Genomic DNA, 17604 nt, shown 5'->3' on the forward strand with positions numbered 1-17604 from the left:
GGGCCCTCCTGAGACCCGTTGCACGCTGACAGTGCATGCTGGAGCCGGGCAGTGGGTTCGCTTCCCCTGTCCCAGCTGGGCAGCACCCTTGGGGGCTGCAGACCCCACTCCAAGGAGCCCCTGGTGTCTTCTCTCTGCCTCAGCAGGCTGCCTCCCATTCCCAATGGGCTCAGCAATGCCCCACATGCCTGTGCCATCCCCGGGAGGTGTCAGTGCAGCCCCCCCGCCCTCGAGAAGAGCATTTAAACACCGCCGCTGCTAATTATTCCACCACCAAATTTTCTCATGGTGGCTGCCAAGCAATATGCTTAGCCCACAGCCCCAGCTTACCTCCCGCATCTTCCCAGATGGCCGAAGCCCCAACTGCTCCCAAACCAGCTGCCAAACACACTGTCTTCCCCCAAATGGCTTTCAGATGCAATTATGTGTTGTCAATACAAAATCTGCAGTGCGCTGAGCGCGAGAGCCAGCTGAACATAAATGGCATTTTAATATCAAAATAAATAACAGGGGGGCGACGGGGGCTGAATGTGTTTTATTCATGGCCAGAGCTTATTCAGAGAAAGCCTCCCTATCTTTTAAAAGCTAACCAAAGCTGACATGGTCTATCTAGGCTGCTGCAAGGCAGTGCGGCAGGGGTGAGGGATTCTGCTGCTGATTTTAGGCAGAGTGTGAAGTTTGGGTGTAAAGGAGGATGTGTGCGTGTGCCCATGCCTAAAGGGCTCCCATGTATGTGTGTATCTGCTAAAGATTCATGCAGATTCAAGTGCAAGCGCCCAGGCTGGGATTTTCTGAAGGCTGCCAAATTGCAGCTGCCTGCCTGTTTGCAGCTGGAGGCTGCTTAGAGGGAAAAGAGAGCGAGGGGGAGTGCACAGACAAACAAAGAGGTGGGCTGTTTTCCTTCTTGCTTGCTACCTTGCAGCTTGGGCAGGGCCAGGTTCACCCTGCAATGCACCAGGACAGCAAGGGACCCTCCACAGGGCACAGGGCTGGAGCAGAGGTGGACGAGCCCACTCAGTTTTCCCATGCAATGCCAGGGCACCCCTCAAACCTGAAATCTGTTTGTTCTGCCCTGATGGAGAGGTTGTTGCCAGACAGGGCACAGCCACTTGTTTAATTTTGTTGCCAGGTCTGGAGACCACTGCCCTTCTCTGTTCCAGGTCTGGATGGATGCAGGCACTCAGATCCTCTTCTCCTATGCCATTTGCCAGGGGTGCCTCACAGCTCTGGGCAGCTACAACAAATATACCAACAACTGCTACAGGTAAGGGGAGCCTGGGCTCCTGGCAGCCTTCTGGAAATTTGCTGCACCTGAGGAAGGCTCCGTCCCCAGGGGAGACCTTGGGTCGTGCTCTTTTGCATGAGGAGGTGCTCGGAGTTTGGAAGCTGCAGACAACACAGCACAGGGATGGAGAGGGGCTATGGGAACACAGAAAACCAGAAAATTGTTTTAGAAGTGCTCCCTTGCATGAGTCAGCTTGGAAATGGGAGGGATTAGAGGAGGAGGAATGGAAGTGGAGAATGTGTCCAGCCAGCGTGGAGACACCACGGGCTGTTTTGACAGGGTGAGCGAATGGTAGGTTGCGTGGCCAGCTCTGCTGTCCCTTGCTGGGCAGGGGAGATGGTACAAAGATGATGATTGCTGGGCCCTCTGTCTCCAGTGCTTTACTAGCAGCAGGGTAAGGTACTACCAGTGGCATTTTGATCCTATCAAGGAGATTAACTGAGCCTGTCTGGCCTCCTCCTTGCCCTTGGACTGTTTTCTCCATGGCCTGACATGAAGCTCAGTGAAGCCATCAGGACCATTTCTGACACATCCCCAGAGCTCCAAGGAGCTGGATCTCTGCTATTCCTTCAAGTATTGCTCCAGCATGGATGGAGAATTTAATAGTACTCTGGATGGAGACATCAATCACCTCTCCTCTTCATCCCTTCCCAAATAGGTGCTGCTGTGGCTGCTGGCAGGCAATTATTACTTCCCCACGGCTCCTCAAACTGTATCTGTCACCAGTGGAGCGGCGCACTGACACCTTCCTCTAGTATCTTCCTCTAGTATCTTAGGTGCCTTGTGCTTAGGTGCAGAGGGGTACGATGCTCTCTCTGCTCTCCTCCCACAGGGACTGCTTCATGCTCTGCTTCCTGAACAGTGCCACCAGCTTCGTGGCTGGCTTTGCCATTTTCTCCGTGCTGGGCTTCATGGCTCGAGAGCAGGGTGTGCCCATCGCAGAAGTGGCTGAATCAGGTGGGTTTTCCCGGGAGGCTTCAGAGCCTGAGGAGGGCAGTGGGGGCCTTTTTGAAGTGAAAGCCAGCATGGAGGGAGCTCATGGTCATGCTACCGTCTGTTGCCAGGTCCTGGGCTGGCTTTCATAGCATACCCCACAGCAGTAACGATGATGCCCGTGTCTCAGCTCTGGTCCTGCCTCTTCTTCCTCATGCTGATCTTCTTGGGACTGGACAGCCAGGTACAGCAAACAGCTTCTCCATGTCTAACTCCCAAAATACTTGTAACCACACTGAGCACCTCCTGACAGCCATGGAAAAGGACGAGGTGGTGTGTGCTTTGCTAATACCTCACATACATCCCCACACTGGCCACAGCACTTCCACGCTGTGGGTGCTCAGAGCCACGGCCAGTGGCTATGCGTGGTGGCATCCTTCTCCTCAAAGGAGAGGCTGTCCCAGCTACATCCCCAGCTACAAAGGGGAGTGGTGCTGTTTTCCACTGCCTGCATCTCACTGGAGCAATCCCCTGTGTGCTCCCCTCAGCACTGGGCCCATCTCTTACCTTCCTGTACCCTTGGTACCACAGGAGGAAAACCCGGTGGGGCAGTGTGCAGTCTTTGTGTGCTGCTTGGAGGGGACAGGGTGGTGTCCCAGCATGGGTGCCAGGCAGGGCACTCTGCTCAGGCTCCACTTTGGAGCACCTCAACCCCTGAACATGAAGAACGAGGTCTCACACCTCCATTTCTCATTTGTCCTGGCTCCCTGTGCTTCACAGTGGCAAGGGGAGCTCCCTTCTGTCCCAGTGCTTGCTGGTGCCATCTCAGATGCTTCCTCACCCTGCTCAAGGGCAGCATCTGCATGAGCCTGGGGAAGGAGAGACACTGGGCTTTCTGACCTGCCTTCTCCTGCAGTTCGTCTGTGTGGAAAGCATGGTGACAGCTCTCATTGACATGTTCCCGGCCGTGTTTCGGAAGAAGGGGCGTCGGGAGCTGCTGATCCTGACCATCGCAGTCATTTGCTACCTGCTGGGCCTGCTGCTGGTCACTGAGGTAAGAAAGGTGGAGCTGGGTTACAACAAAGCACCAGAACACCAGAAGCCCTGCTAGACTGCTCTGGAGGAGCACTTAGAGGCAGCAGGCTTGTCTTTGATGCTGTTATTTATCCTTAATTTCCGATGCATTAGCTGGTGTCTCTCCCAGCCAGTGTGATGCTCCTACACCAATACAGAGCCACAGAGCCCAGCCTGACACAGCGACAGTCCTGCAGCCCCGCGAGGCTGCCTGACGCACAGCCCTGTGCAAATACCAGCTTGCTAAAATGAGCACTGTTCACGTGTAGAGGCTGATCAGCAGGCATTTGCTGGCTACTTTCCACAAGGAACAGGGCAGCAGGAGGGAAGGATGGGATAATGGCTGCATCACCCCCTTCCCTGGGCCAGGGGAGAGCCTGTCATCCCAGGACCAGAGGCAGCAGAGTCGTGTTGATGCAGTGTTGATGCTACGGACGTGGTGTTTGTCCATAAAATGTGGTGCTGTGCTGTGCCTGCACACCACACGCGTGGGCAGGGGGCTCAGCCCTCCTCTGCGCTGTCCCCACCCGCTGTGTGGTGACAGCTAATTCCTGCTAAGCCTCTTAGCCACCACTGAGCGATCCTCCAACGGGATCCTGGCTCAGGATTTGCTGAAGGCAGCTCCCACTGTGATCAAGAGAGCTTGGATTGTGAAGCTGGGCTCAGGGATCCCACGGCTTTTGTCTGCCCCCTCGCACCAAAGTGCCTACGCCCACCGCTGCAGGACATCGCCCCACATGTGGTGGGATGAAGGGTTCACTCTCCTGCTGTTGAGTCCTTCAGCACTGTTGGAAACATCTGCTCGATTTCTAACAGAGCAGCTTTCTCTTTGAGAAAACACATGAAAATATGAGGGAGGAGTCCGCTGAGCTGCCTCAGAGGTAGCCAACAGCAAGTGAGAAGGCTCAGCCCATAGGCAGGGGCAGCAGGGGAGGGGTGTGCTTCTGTCATCGTGCTGCTTGGACCTTGAGCAATGCATAAAGATGAATAGAGATAAAATATGGTATCTGAATATCCTAATCCTCCGGATCCCAATTTCTTAGGTGCAGAGATTTGCACTGCCACATCATATTTTGGAATGATGCTGGTCGCTTGCTATGTGGTTAATAAACAAACAAACCAAACCAAAATGAAACAAAACCAACAACAAAATGGTTTCCACTCCTGTGGGCATAGAAACCTGACACGACTCCCTCTTCTCTCCCTCTTTCACAGGGCGGGATGTACATCTTCCAGCTCTTTGATTACTACGCTGCCAGTGGCACCTGCCTGCTCTTTGTGGCCATTTTTGAAGTCATCTGTGTAGGATGGGTGTACGGTAAGTGGAAGACAAAAGCCTGTGTTGCTCCATCTCAAGGCAAGGACTGGGAGTAAAGAAGTGGAGGTGGATAGAAAAGATCCATCCACTCCCTTAGGGGGCAAAGAAATGCTGCAATGACCCTCTTTTTTGTCTGTTTTCCAGTGTTTCCTTACAACATTTTTTAGCTGCTCCACATTTGGAGTAGGAATTTTCCGTCTCTGAAGCTTCCTCATCTTGTGTATCTTTTCTTCTCTTCCCAGCTGTCCTTTGAGGTAGAAAATCAGTTGCAGAGGAGTGACTGCTGCTCTTCAGCCTCTGTCTCAGTCTCCCTATCCTGGGCCTTTGGTCTAGTCCTGCTGGTTCGCTTCACACCAAGTGCTGGCGTGCCGACTTGCTATGTGTCACATCTGTGACAATGCATGGTTTTTGTTTGCACAGGCTGTGATGGCATTCGTAGAAGCATGTGGGACTTGGCTCTCAGGGAGCTGTAACTAGACCATGCAGGAGCAGGATTAGTCTGAGCTCCATGAACTATCAGAAGGAAACCAAGGGCAGGCTTCTGCAGGCACAAGCACCATACCATACCTCTTTTGATGGCCAGAAGCCTGTGCTTAGGAAAGGGTATAGCAGTGGGGTTTTCCAACAGGAAATGATTCTTTCTGGGAATATTCTTCCAGCTTCTAACAACTACTGCCTCGGGGATTGTTAGAACCAGAAGTAAAATCTTTCTATTTATTTCACTTCTGTGATTTTTTTCCAGTTGGGTCAGACAAGCATTAATCATCCACAAAACCCCATAGCAAGGAGCTCTATGGCTTGGTGTGGTGTTGCATGAGGAGTCGCTAGCTTTTGCTTGTTTTGAATCTGCCACCTGCTAGTTTTATTTGGTGCCACCTGGGTCTTACTTTAGAAGAGACAGTGAACAGTCAGTCCCTCTTTGCCCTCTTCGCCACCTGCAGCTTTACTGAGGTTGCAGTAGCTGTAGCTGAGTAGCTGATGAAGTGGTTCTCGGGTTCTCCAAACACTTTATGTACAGCAATAGCCAATTTCTTGTCTGAATGGACTCCCCTCTAGCTGAAATGCGAGCAGGTCCAGCTGCTTGTGCTTGACCTCCCAGGGATGCAAGAAAGGCAGGTCTGTAGGAGAGGTTATTCCAGTGAGATGTCCTACAGGGGAAGCTCACCTGAGGGCTTGCAGTGCCAGGTCCCAGCCAGCTTTAAATTTAGAGTCAACTTCTACACATCCCCCATGGGATTTCCAGGGAGAAGGAGACATTCCTGCCCATGCATGACAGGGCTCCACTATCAGCACACTGAGTTATGTGAAACTTACAGTGCAGTTTGTGCATCCTGCCGCCCCGCTCCTCATGGAAAGTAGCCATCACACAGGCCTGGTTCTGGGCTGAGACACAGTCAGCAGGCTGAGGTGGGCCATCTTAGTGGAAAAGATGTGCCTAGTGCCAGCCACTGCTTTTTTCCCTGCCTCAGATTTGGCAGGACCGAGCCTCTTGCTTACACTGTGAAGAATTACAGCGTTTCTGCTAACACAAATACGCGCTCCGAGTTTCCCCTCTCCCAGCACATACGCCAGCCACCCACCGCTTGGCAGCTTCCCTCTGCTGCCAGGCAGATGCTCTTGCTGAGATCTGAGGCTTTCCTCACGTATCACCCTCTGCCCGTGCAAGGATCTCAGGCATCCCACCTGCAGTGAGGTGCTGGAGGTGGTTTGGTTTCCCCCCCCCACCTCTGTCCCTTCCATTTTGGGAGAGCCAGCCTTCATACAAACAAGCACACTTTTTGCATGCTGGGGTTTGCAGCATGATACCATGGAAATGTGACGTGGGGAGGACGTTTTCCAGGCAGTCACAGTGTGCACATTAGGATCAGCAGGAGAAAGGGAGGGCCTCCATCGCTACAAGAGAGATGGGGCTGAAACTAAAAGGACTGTTTACAAAGCTAGAGCAAACTGAGGACAGCAGGTACCTGTGGGTGGCCCCAGGGTGAATCTGTGCCCTGCTGGCATAAATCTTTCTCTGTCTTTTTACTCACATGCAGTGTGGCTACCAATAGCAGCAGGCTCCTCCTGGCTGGATCCTGCCCATTGGGCTTGCACTCGCTGGGCGTGCTTTATCCTCTCAGGTGCACCTGCTACAGGCAGCCTTACATGTTTATTTATGGACAGCAAGGGCTCCTTAAAAGCACCTGACACCCAAAGGGCGTGTTGTTCCTGCAGTGCCCCAACACCTCTGCTGCTGGCTTTGCGCACAGGTTTGGTGCAGGGGTGGGCGCTGCAGGTTTGGGACAGCAAGGGAGCAGATACAAGATTAGCTTTATGGTATGGAGCCAAGGACATCACCTATTGACATCCTGTGCATGAAATTTGATACACAGGAATGCAAATAAATGTAGCTTTGGATAAAAGATTTAAAAGGGGGGACTTTTTTTGTATGTTCCAAACTAAAAATTTGAACAGATTGTATTGAGAAATATTTCCCAGAACATATTATTGATCTATGAAACTCACCATTTCTGGATGTGGAAGAAAAAAAAATCTTAGTCTCTTTCAGTTTGGGTATCACTTGCAGTTGTTATAAGCTACTTAAAATGAGACGGGTTCCACAAGGACAAAATATAAGGATATAAACAAATCTACAGTTGGGTTAACATGAAATTTATTCCAACAAATTTATGTAGCAAAATAAAATGAGTTGCCAGGAAGACTGCAGCATCTGTGAAAGCATGTAGGACTGGTCAGCAGAAGAGAAGTGATACCGGTGTGCATGGACAGCTGCCCTGAGCCTGCACAGCAGCTCCCTTGTCTTGGAATAATGGGGATAACAGCAAACATCTTTGTTCAATCCAGCAGCAGTATCTTTGAGGAGGCTTAAGGATTCCCCTTCTGGAGCTTTATCTAATCCTGGGAAGGAAGGGGGACTGCACATGGCCTCCAGCTTCTAGTTTGCTCAAAAAGCCAATGCTGAGTAATTGAACTGATGACTTCTTAAGCTTGATTACCTCTTCATGTGCCTGTGAGATGCAGAACATGTAAAACCTCCTGTTCATATACTCTCTGAGGCCATTCTTGTCAGGGCCCTTTGTCTTTCACCACTTCACCCCCTGACTGCCACAGTGGCTGTGGAAACACAGGACCTGATGGCTATACTACAGGGAATAGGGATAAGGACGGGTGGAGGCATGCAGCAGCTAGTGGTGTAAGGCTTGTGTTGTTTCCTTGGTGGGGAATGGATGTCTGTGTGTCTTTCTTTTGGTCCGACACCTTTGTGTTTCCTGGATCACTCTGTCTCTTTCACTAGCTCCAAATTTGCAGTGGAACTGACTTCAGCCACCAATGTAAATGAATTTATCCGTCGTGTCTCTGACATCACGGTGTGTTTCTGTGGAAACACTGTGTGGTATAAAAGACTGCACTGTGCTCAGACTGTAAACTGCAAGTCGGATCATTTATCATGCTTTCCTTTTTTTCCACCCTGTGGAAGATTTCAGTTTTTTGGCAGAACACGTGTTTATACCATCTCCCTTTCATCCCCAATTTATTTTCAGAAATGCTATCTGAAGCCTCATGGGATTTACCGCTTGGAAGTTTTAGGGTTCTGTTCTCTGATGTAGGCTGTGCTCCCACACGAGCCTGCGAGTCCCCTGATATGCCACAGCTTGTTTTTGCTCAAGGCTACTTGTTAACTTGCCAACTCAAGATGGGAGCCATGAGGTATTCAAAGAACCTGCTCCTCCCCATCCTAAGTACTTCAAAAGGCTGGTTTTAAGAGGGCTTTCCTGCAAACATTAGTCATGGGATACAGAAAATTACACAAAGAATTACAGAAAAGAAAAGCATACATAATGTGCTTTTGTAGAACTCACATAAAGGAATCATAATACTGGGGCTTAATTCTAGGACAGAAAACCCCAAATAAAACCCAGCAAACCCTAAGCACTTGCAGGTGTGGCAAGTCCTCTGGGTATATTTTTCACAGCCTTCTGCTGTCAAGATGCAAAGAAGCATGGTCTCACCACACTTGTATGTGGGAAATGTGGCATGGCCATGAGTTCAAACAACCCTAAAGGCAGAAGCCTTTCTTTATCAGCTAAGCACTGTGATAAAACATCAGTAAGATAAATGTTATTTCATCCCAGAGATACTTAAGTGGTAACCCTTTCTCTGGAGAGGTTAGCTCGAGCATTTTGTCTCATATTGTTACCCTATTTAATCTAAGGCTGTCTCACGTAGTACTTCTAGTAGTTAGGAAGATGATAGGGCATCTTATGAATGACTTTTTGATTCTTCTTCCTTTTGCTTCTCTTTTTGGCCAATGTAAGGATCTTACACCTTGAAGACATCCTAGCCTACAAGGTCTGCTGAAATCCATTTGCATTGTGTTTTTTCCTCTGCATACTATTGCATACATATTCAATTTATGCTTTGGGTTGGGAAGAGTTAATGGACAGGGTATTATCAGTTGAAGGACTTTTAGATGATCTTTAGAGGTATATTCCTCTATGTTGTATCCAAAGGTTCAGTTGGGTGAACTATTATGGACAACGTAATCTAGCGAGTGAAGCTAAGGAGAGAAATAAGAGATCAGACACCCACAGTATAACTCAAAGCTTTCCAAAAAGTTATGGCTGAAGTTAAAAACTTCCCTCTGCATTTAGCCACGGATGGGCTTTCTGGATGCCAGCAAAGCTTGTCAGCTGTTATTTCACTAGGAGAGATATGTGTTTTGCCAGGAAGAGATACTGAGGACAGAGAAGGTTGGGATCTGAAGCGAGTAGTGATTGAAGGGAAGAGCAATGATCTCACCTCCTCACCTCTGTCTTTGTCTCCATGCTGGCCGGTGGTGAAGGAGCCAACCGCTTCTACGACAACATTGAGGACATGATTGGTTTCCGGCCGTGGCCCCTGATCAAGATATGCTGGCTGGTCATCACCCCAGGCTTGTGCTTGGTGAGTATGTGCAAATACCACAACACAACACGTTATTCTGGTTCCCTGCATTCTCTGTTTGTTTTCAAGGTGCTGTGTAATTTTATCAAACCACTATGGAGAAGCACAAGCTTATCCATAGCTGAGGTGGCAACTTGTTTCCTTTGTAAAGCTTTATCTTTTGCCTGGAAAATTAATTAAGCCTGAAGAGCCATTTGTTTACTGCGCAGGCAAAAGAAAATGCACACTCAAAGTTTGAAGAGGTTTGGTCAAATTTTGAATAAAAAGCTGGTGAGTATTACCCTATTCTGAAATACTCACTTCAGCTTGTGTTCCTGTGACCTCCAATGACTCAGAAATGTGTTTTTATGGCCATTTGCTTTCCATATTATTAAATATATTTGAAAACTTCTGTGACAACTGTGTTTTAAAATCAAGGAAACCCTAAGTCAGACAAGTTCTTGCCTGTTTTGAGTATGTCCAGTTTTGCTCCACCGGTGTTTACATGTTTTCTGAGGCAAATTCTGCTCCTGTGCTTGATCTTGTGAGCTGCTTTCTTTGACCTCTGTGGGAACATAGACAAGACATATACCCACGGATTACAAAATATTTCTGGTCCCTTGTCCTTGGACTCCACAAGGAGTTGAATATTGGGGGAATCTTCAAAGCAAGCCTGATCCAGCCCAAATAATCTGATAGCTCTGTGGCCAGAGACCCCCTAGAGGTATCAATCTGGGCCCACACAGTACTTCTGGAGGGCTTCTGAGGTGGACAACAACAATTCCTGACCTTGATATGACTAATATGCTGTCTCAGTGTTCATGGACTCAGAGCTGCTGCCAGCCTTGCATAGGTTGCACACAGGGAGCCTGAAGGCTTTGCACTGCAGAGAGGCCTGGACCTGGCTGTGAGCTGACCCCACGTGCAGTCAGCAGGCACCAAGCCCTGCCTTGCTGCAGCTAGCAATGTCTGTGCCAGGTCATGCAAGGCAGCACACTTATTGCCACCTGGCACTTGTAGGGTGACCAGACTGCTGTCTGGCTGTGTTCCCTATCCTTGGGCTATGTCTGTTCTCTGCTCCTCAGGCTGTCTTCCTGTTCTCCCTCATCAAGTACACACCCCTGAAGTACAACAACACCTACGTGTACCCAACCTGGGGCTACGTGCTGGGCTGGATGATGGCACTCTCCTCCATGGTCTGCATTCCTCTCTATGCCATCTTCATCCTCCTGAGAACCAAGGGACCTCTGAAGCAGGTACTGAGATGGTGGTCGCTGGGTGAATTGCTGCTGCTTCCCCATGACGGCGCATGGCAAGGGCACCAGGGAAGATGCACTTAGCACATTTCTCCACGGAGAAGGTGGCTTTTCCCCAGAGTGTCCTATAGCTATTGCTGGCAACTTGTGGGGCTTGGAGGGTCTCTCTTGGAGGGTCCTCTTCCTTTACAGACTCACACTAGTGCACGCCTGGTACAAAACCAGGATCTGTTTTGCCTTTACTTCTCATCCCTTCCCCTGCTCCCCTTTTAGTGCTGGGCAAGAGCTGTGTTACTTTCTCTGAAGAAATTGCACACGGGCTATTAAAGAGGAGATGCTCACAGATCTGTAGAGGTCTGCCCAATGCCATGGCCAAGCCTGCTCTCTTTCACTGTAGACCCCTTGGCCTCATGCTAGGAAGACTGTCTAGGAAGTCGTGGCTGGCACTATGTCTGACTCCCCACAGCTCAGAACTTTTACATGTCTGTATAAGGACGTGGAGATGTCTGTGAAGTAATTGCCCAAATGTCCTGCTCGCTAAATAGGTAATATTTCTCACCTGTTGCAAAGTGCTTTGAGCCTTTGGGCTGAAATGCAGCTGTAAGTGGTGCTAATGCTTATGTTACAGCACATCCAAGGAATTGATTTGGCCAATTTCAGACTGAGGGTTTTTCTATTTGCCCTGGTTTGAATTATATTAGCTGTAATTTCTAGGGACTTTTCAGTTACATTATTATGAAGAAACTTTCGAGGATGTGCTTGAGGCATGCACGAAGGAATCAGCTGCCAAGCTCGGGCTGATTCAGGGGAGAATCAAAGCCAACTGCATGACACCTCCCAGAATATTTGCTCCTGTTTTGTAAACAAGTTTTCTCAAAACATACCTGTTCCATTTTTCCAGTCACGCCCCACAAATGTATTGAATTAATTTCCCGATACAGCTGCTTCCAGGTACGGTTCCTTTTAACTGAATACTGCAAACCTTTCACTGAAAGCAAGCATTTAATTGGTAATTATGATCAGTTGCTGCAACAAACTGATTCCCCTTGTTACACTTGACTGATCAAGAAACACAAATGTTGTTTCTTAATGTGTCTGATTAAGACAGCTCAAGTCCCAAGCACTGAAAACTTGCAATGAGCTGCTGATAGAGTAGCTCCAGGCCAAGGCTGGTTTCATAAATCATGGGGCAAATACTTCTGAATAAATGACTGAAATCCTGAATCCTGGCAGGCACTTCACAGTGAGTGGAAGCACTGAAATTAATCAAATGGGTCATGGATGAGTTGCCTGCTCTCCTTTTGATGTGCTTTGCAAGGAAGGAGAGTACCGTGGCCTGAACAGCTCACGAAGGGACAAGTAGCTGTGGCTGTGGGTACTCAGCAGGGACATCATATCCCAGCCCCCACCAAACTCAAAGGGAAGCAGGGCTACTCGGCATAGGGAAACAATATTGGGCTTTACTCTTTTTTTTCTTTTTTCTTTTTTCGTTTTTCTTTTTTTTTTCTTTTTTCCCTGTGGCCATAGAAAAATGTCTGTGGGGTAATAACTAGCACCTTTCTGCAAACAAGTACATCTGTGAGGCCCTGTATGTCAGGTGTCAGTCCACAGGAAGGGTCTGAGCCCAGGGGTGAAATATTTTTTGCTGCAAGCAGCTAAAGAAAGCCTTCTCTCTTTCCTCTCCCATCCATGGCCATGCAGCAGGAGAGGAGTGGGAGCTGCATGCATTAGCTCTCCGGACGCCTTTGCTCCCAGCAGTGGTTGCAGATCACTGTTTGGTGTCACTTTGTTTATCAGCTCAATTAACAGAGACTTCCCCTCCGCAGCGGCTCGTGCAGCTGATTTCCCCAGCAGAGGACCTGCCACAGGTGAAGAAGCACACAGCGTGTCTGCCCGAACTGGAGCGCAAGGAGCAGTCCCCTCCAGTCCGGGAGGTGCTCAGCATCACAGAGAGAGAAACGCACTTCTGAGGCACCGGGGATGTCGGCTTCGTGCTCCGGATTGATTCGCTCTCTCTCCTTCCTGAAGTAGTTTCTTTTCTCTCCTGGGCTCTTCCCTTCTCTCCTTCACGTCTGAGACACCAGGGACATCTCTCCTTCCAGCTTCAGGACACCCCACGGACAACTCTCCCTGCTGGCAGCTGGGCAGGGAGCAACACACTTTTGTCAGAGGTGTCCTCCAGTACTGACACTGGCTGGGGCGGAAATAAATGTAAAAAAAAGTAATATGTTAACAAAAAAAAAAAAAAAAGGAAAGAAAAGAAAAGAAAAAAAAATGAAGCAATGATGTTGGGAGGAGGAAAGGAAACCACAGTGGTGAGAGAGAGCAGAGAATAAAGGTGTGCAGGAGCAAAGTTAGGGATGCAAAGGCACAAAACGATGGGGCGTTAGCACAGGAAATAAGTGAGTGGGCTCAGAAGTACATAAGAAGCGTGAGGATGACAAAGGAAAGTGTATTGCTAGGTCACCTACATAGGAGGGAGAGGGAGCCAGTAATGTATCACAGGCAATGATGAAAGGAGGCTGCAGTGTGAGCAGTTACAGCCTCGGCTCTTGCTGAAAGGGACAAGTGACAGGGCGCTGGATGCAACCACAGTTACTGATGATGGATCTCATGGCAGGTGCAGGGTGGGAAAGGGATGAGGGATAGCTATCCAGGGGATGTGCTCTTAGTCAAACCCACATGGCCCAGTGAACATGCACCTGAGAGTGAAACAGCTGAGTCTTAGTTCTCTCAGAAAAATCATGGAGCGAAGGCAAAGTCCCAGAGCAGTTTGGTTAAAAATGAGCTGCAGCACAACAGAGAGAAATGAGACCCCAGGGACTGCACGCCCACAAATTTAACTGCACTGCTGGGGCATCTTATAGAGGAATTAATTGAAGGAGTTGATGGGCCTGATTCTGCGCTGCAGAGCAGCTTTGGGGCGAGGGTGGGAGAAGGATTGTGCTGTCTCGGCTCTACTGGTGACCACTCAGGGGAAAAGGCAGGCAAAATTGGGCACAACAGTCATAAACTCAGGCAAGATAAAGGGATAATTAATAAATAAATGGGTTCATTGGCAGCAGATTGTGTTGAAATAACGGTGTCTCATTGCATGGGTGGTCTTGAATGGGAGAGATTTCACAGGGATGCAGCGTTCGATGTGGTGCCACACAGCCCTGTCCTGCAGAGGCTGGGACATCACACGCGTGGCCCTAACGCTTGGTGCCAAAACCCACCTGAATGCCTATCAGGATTTCACGGTTAAAACCAGAGGAAAAGCCAGCAGCAGGATCTCCCTGGGAGCCTTACTGTAGTCCAGGGCATGCACGGTCGTGTGGAGCTGCCTTGCAATAGTGCCGTATCGCACCTTGCAGGAGAATTGCCATTAAAGAGAATCACGGGTGCCACAGGCTTCTTTCCCTTGTTCCACCTTCCAAGTAATTGCTTGTCCCCATGCTGTGTGGAGATAAACTGCCAGCACTAAAAGTAAGTGGGAAAATCAGGCCTCATCTGTGCCATGCAGTACCTTTTCCAATTGCTATGGGAACCTTATCTTTTGCACTCTTCTGTGAGTTTAACTGGTGAATTAGCATAGGGCAATTTTTTCCCCATTTAATTTCCTTTCCTATAAAAAACTAAAAACCATCGGTGAAATGAACGCTGAAAGTCAAGTATCAAATTTTTTACCTCTCTAGGATGTTATCATTTGATTGGAGACGATTTGCTGTAGAAGGTAGAGATAGCTGGCAAACCTCTTTCTTGTTCGCTACAAAGGAGCGCAGCACCACATAAGGCACCATTTACTTTATTTTATTTTTTAAGAGCTAAATGTCACTTTGCTGTAATAGTCCTGGAAAGAGCTTAAAATCCACAGGCTTGCAGCCATGCCCTACGGTAAGCATTTTGACGTTTTCCCCCTCCCTTCCAGCAGTGCTGCTCACAGTTTGGTGGGGTGAGCCACCCTGCAGCAGGTCCCTACCTGCAGCCGGAGCAAAAACTGGTGGTCACCACCACTGCAAGCCCAAGGCACATGGTGGTGCCATGGGGGCCCAGCCTGATCGTCTGGCAAAGCCACCAGCCCCATGGGTCTTGAGGGTGCTTGCCCTCCATCCACCACCCAACAGGAGGGTTGTTCACAGGGGTCTGGTTTTGGTGGTAACCACCAGCAACATGTCAGTATTGGTCTTGAGGAAGATATCAGCCTTCTCTTCTTTAAGCAACATAAATTTAAATAGCAGGACTGGGTCTTGCCAACCAGGTTCAGTCTTAGGTATTAACATGGGCTTCTCGTACAACCCTCGGTAGGATGTTTAACCCTTTGGCTCCTCTTGCCATGCCTTTAAGGTGGAAGATAGTGTCTTGCTGCCAGAGAGGTGGTGATGTGTCCACTTTTCCTGAGGTAGCCTGATAATACTGCAATAATCCTAGATAGAAACTAATCACAGTGGTGGTTATACTCAGGTGGGCAGCTGAGCTCCACCAAAACCACTCTCTCACTCCCCCTCCTCAAAGAGGAACAGGGAGAAAATACAATGAAAAGGGCTCAAGGGTTGAGATAAGGACGTGGAGATTGCACAGTAATTATCGTGACAGGCAAAACAGACAGCATAGGGAGATAGTAAGTTTTATTATTTATTACTAACAAGCTAGAGAAGCGAGAAACAAAGGAAAGAAACAAAAAGCACCTTCCCCTCCCATCCACCTTCTTCCACCTCCTTCCCCTGAGCAGTGCAGGGGAACGGGGGAATGGGGATTGTGGTCAGTCTGTAGCGCTTCTTCTCTGCCACTTCTTCTCAGCCACTCTCGTCCCCTGTGCTGTGGGGTCCCACCCACGGGATGCAGTCCTTGATGAACTGATCTGGCATGGGCTGCCCACAGGCAGCAGCTCTTCAAGAACTGCTCCAGATATGGGTCTGTACCAGAGGGTCCATCCCTCAGGAGAAAACTGCTCCAACCTGAGTCATCCACGGGCAGCAGCTCCTGCCAGGCCCCCTGCTCCTGCGTGGTCTCCTCTCCATGGGCTGCAGCTCTGATCCAGGGGCTCTGGCTCCAGCAGGGGTCCTCCACAGGCCACAACCTCTGTCAGTGCAGGTCCACCTGCTTCACTGTGGTCTCCTCCATGGGCTACAGTGTGGAGATCTGCTCTGTGTGGAACCCATGGGCTGCAGGGGCCTGCTTCACCATGGCCCTCACCACAGGCCACAGGGGACTTCTGCTCCAGCGCCTGGAGCACCTCTCCCCCTCCTTCTTCACTGACCTTGGCACCTGCAAGGCTGTTCCTCACTCCTCTCACTCTCCCAGCTGCTGTGTGGTGCAGCGTTTTTTTTCCCCCGTCTTAAATCTGCTCTCACAGAACCTCAAACAACATACCTTATTGGCTCAGCTATGGACAGCAGCGGGGCTCTAAACTAACATGAGGCAGCTTCTAGATTCTTCTCACAGAAACCACCCCTATGGCCCCCTGCTACCAAAACCTTGCCACGTAAACCCACTACACCAGTTCGGACCTGACACCGTGCAGGATACAGCTGCTCACCTGAAGAGTTTATTCAGATTGGGTACAGTTACATAGCACACCTGCAAGTATCATCGCATTATTGTCCTCTTTTGTAGTTTCAGGTAGGCAGTGATGAAATAGGAAGAACTCCTCTAAGGACTATGAAGAAGGACTTCAGAGCCTTGGGGAGACTGGTCAAGGGTTCGGGAGCACAAGTCGTGTTCTCCTCTATCCCTCCAGTTATAGGAAATAATGAGGGAGTGGACATGATGAGCCAGCGGGTTAATAATTGGTGTTCCCCATCAAGAGCAGACATCCCCACCCGAAACAATGTGTGGCACAGGCAGCGGGCAGCCAGAGGGGGCTGCGTTCACCCCCCCTTCCCCTAACCAATGCAGGAATAAGTGCAGACAGAGGCTTTGTGGGGTGGAAAAGTCAATTTAATACTGGGGTAATTGTGGCTGCCACCCCCAGCCCGTCCCCAGGTGAGGCCCCTCTCAGTCCTCGGGCCTGGCGTCGCGGCCCGCGTGGTCGCCAGACCCCGGTTCCTCCAGCCGGGCCCTTTGAATCCAGCGCATGTCCCCGATGTTGTCGTCCTCGCGGGACCGTAGCAGTCCGCGCCCATCGTCCCCCGAGTGCCAAGAAAAGCTTCGGCGAAGTTGTCGCTCCATGGCGGGGCTGCGCTCCGGGCGCCTGGGCGAGACGCTGCGGGACCGATATCTGGAGGGGTTCCTCTGGCGCTGCCGCCGCCCCAGCTCCGCATTGTGCTCCGATCTTCTGCGGAGCCAGCGGGATAAGGCGTCCCGCTGGGCGGGTGGCACCACGCGCACGATGGCCACGATGGGCCCGCGGCACATTGGGCAGCGGAGTCTGCCGGCAGCCCAGACGTGGATGCACTCCCGGCAGAAGGAGTGCCTGCACGGTGCGACGCGAGCCGGGTCGGTCATCTGGCCCAGGCAGATGGGGCACGTCTCGTCCCCGGGGGCCTCCTCTGGCTGCTCCTGCTGGGACCGGTTCATGCTGCTTGCAGCCGCCCTGGCGTGGGGATGGTCGTCCCCTGGGATCTCTCCTGGTGCCAGGCGCTTCTCAGCAGCCTGCGGTCCTCAGCACCTCCCTTGATGGTCACTGACGGGACCTCAGGGCCTCCTCTCGTGTCGCTGGCTGGACCTCCACGTGTCGCGTTCCACCAGCAGGACCACTACAGACAGAACCAGGCAGAAAATAGTCTATCAGCAACTATACATTAGCTTGCTAGGTTCACCCAGGTTGTCTACAGTACTGTAGCAGTGAACATTCTTAGTATGGATTACAAACATTGCTACTGGAGTGGCAAATA

At 50.3% G+C, this 17604-nt stretch overlaps 1 protein-coding gene across 3 annotated transcripts in view; it reads left to right on the top strand.

Moving 5' to 3' along the window:
- SLC6A12 (solute carrier family 6 member 12) overlaps positions 1 to 13855 on the top strand; it is a 32005-nt gene extending 18150 nt beyond the window's left edge. For all 3 annotated transcript variants that reach the window (XM_084528831.1, XM_084528829.1, XM_084528830.1), the window contains 8 exons: positions 1161 to 1264; positions 2118 to 2242; positions 2350 to 2462; positions 3135 to 3272; positions 4508 to 4610; positions 9454 to 9554; positions 10619 to 10789; positions 12616 to 13855. In XM_084528831.1, coding sequence (XP_084384957.1) covers positions 1161 to 1264; positions 2118 to 2242; positions 2350 to 2462; positions 3135 to 3272; positions 4508 to 4610; positions 9454 to 9554; positions 10619 to 10789; positions 12616 to 12759 — 999 coding nt within the window. In that variant the 3' untranslated portion in view covers positions 12760 to 13855. The remainder of the gene's footprint in view (positions 1 to 1160; positions 1265 to 2117; positions 2243 to 2349; positions 2463 to 3134; positions 3273 to 4507; positions 4611 to 9453; positions 9555 to 10618; positions 10790 to 12615) is intronic.
- Positions 13856 to 17604: the final 3749 nt, after the last annotated feature.

Source organism: Aythya ferina (genome assembly GCF_964211825.1).
Source record: "Aythya ferina genome assembly, chromosome: 1".
Classification (NCBI taxonomy): domain Eukaryota; kingdom Metazoa; phylum Chordata; class Aves; order Anseriformes; family Anatidae; genus Aythya; species Aythya ferina.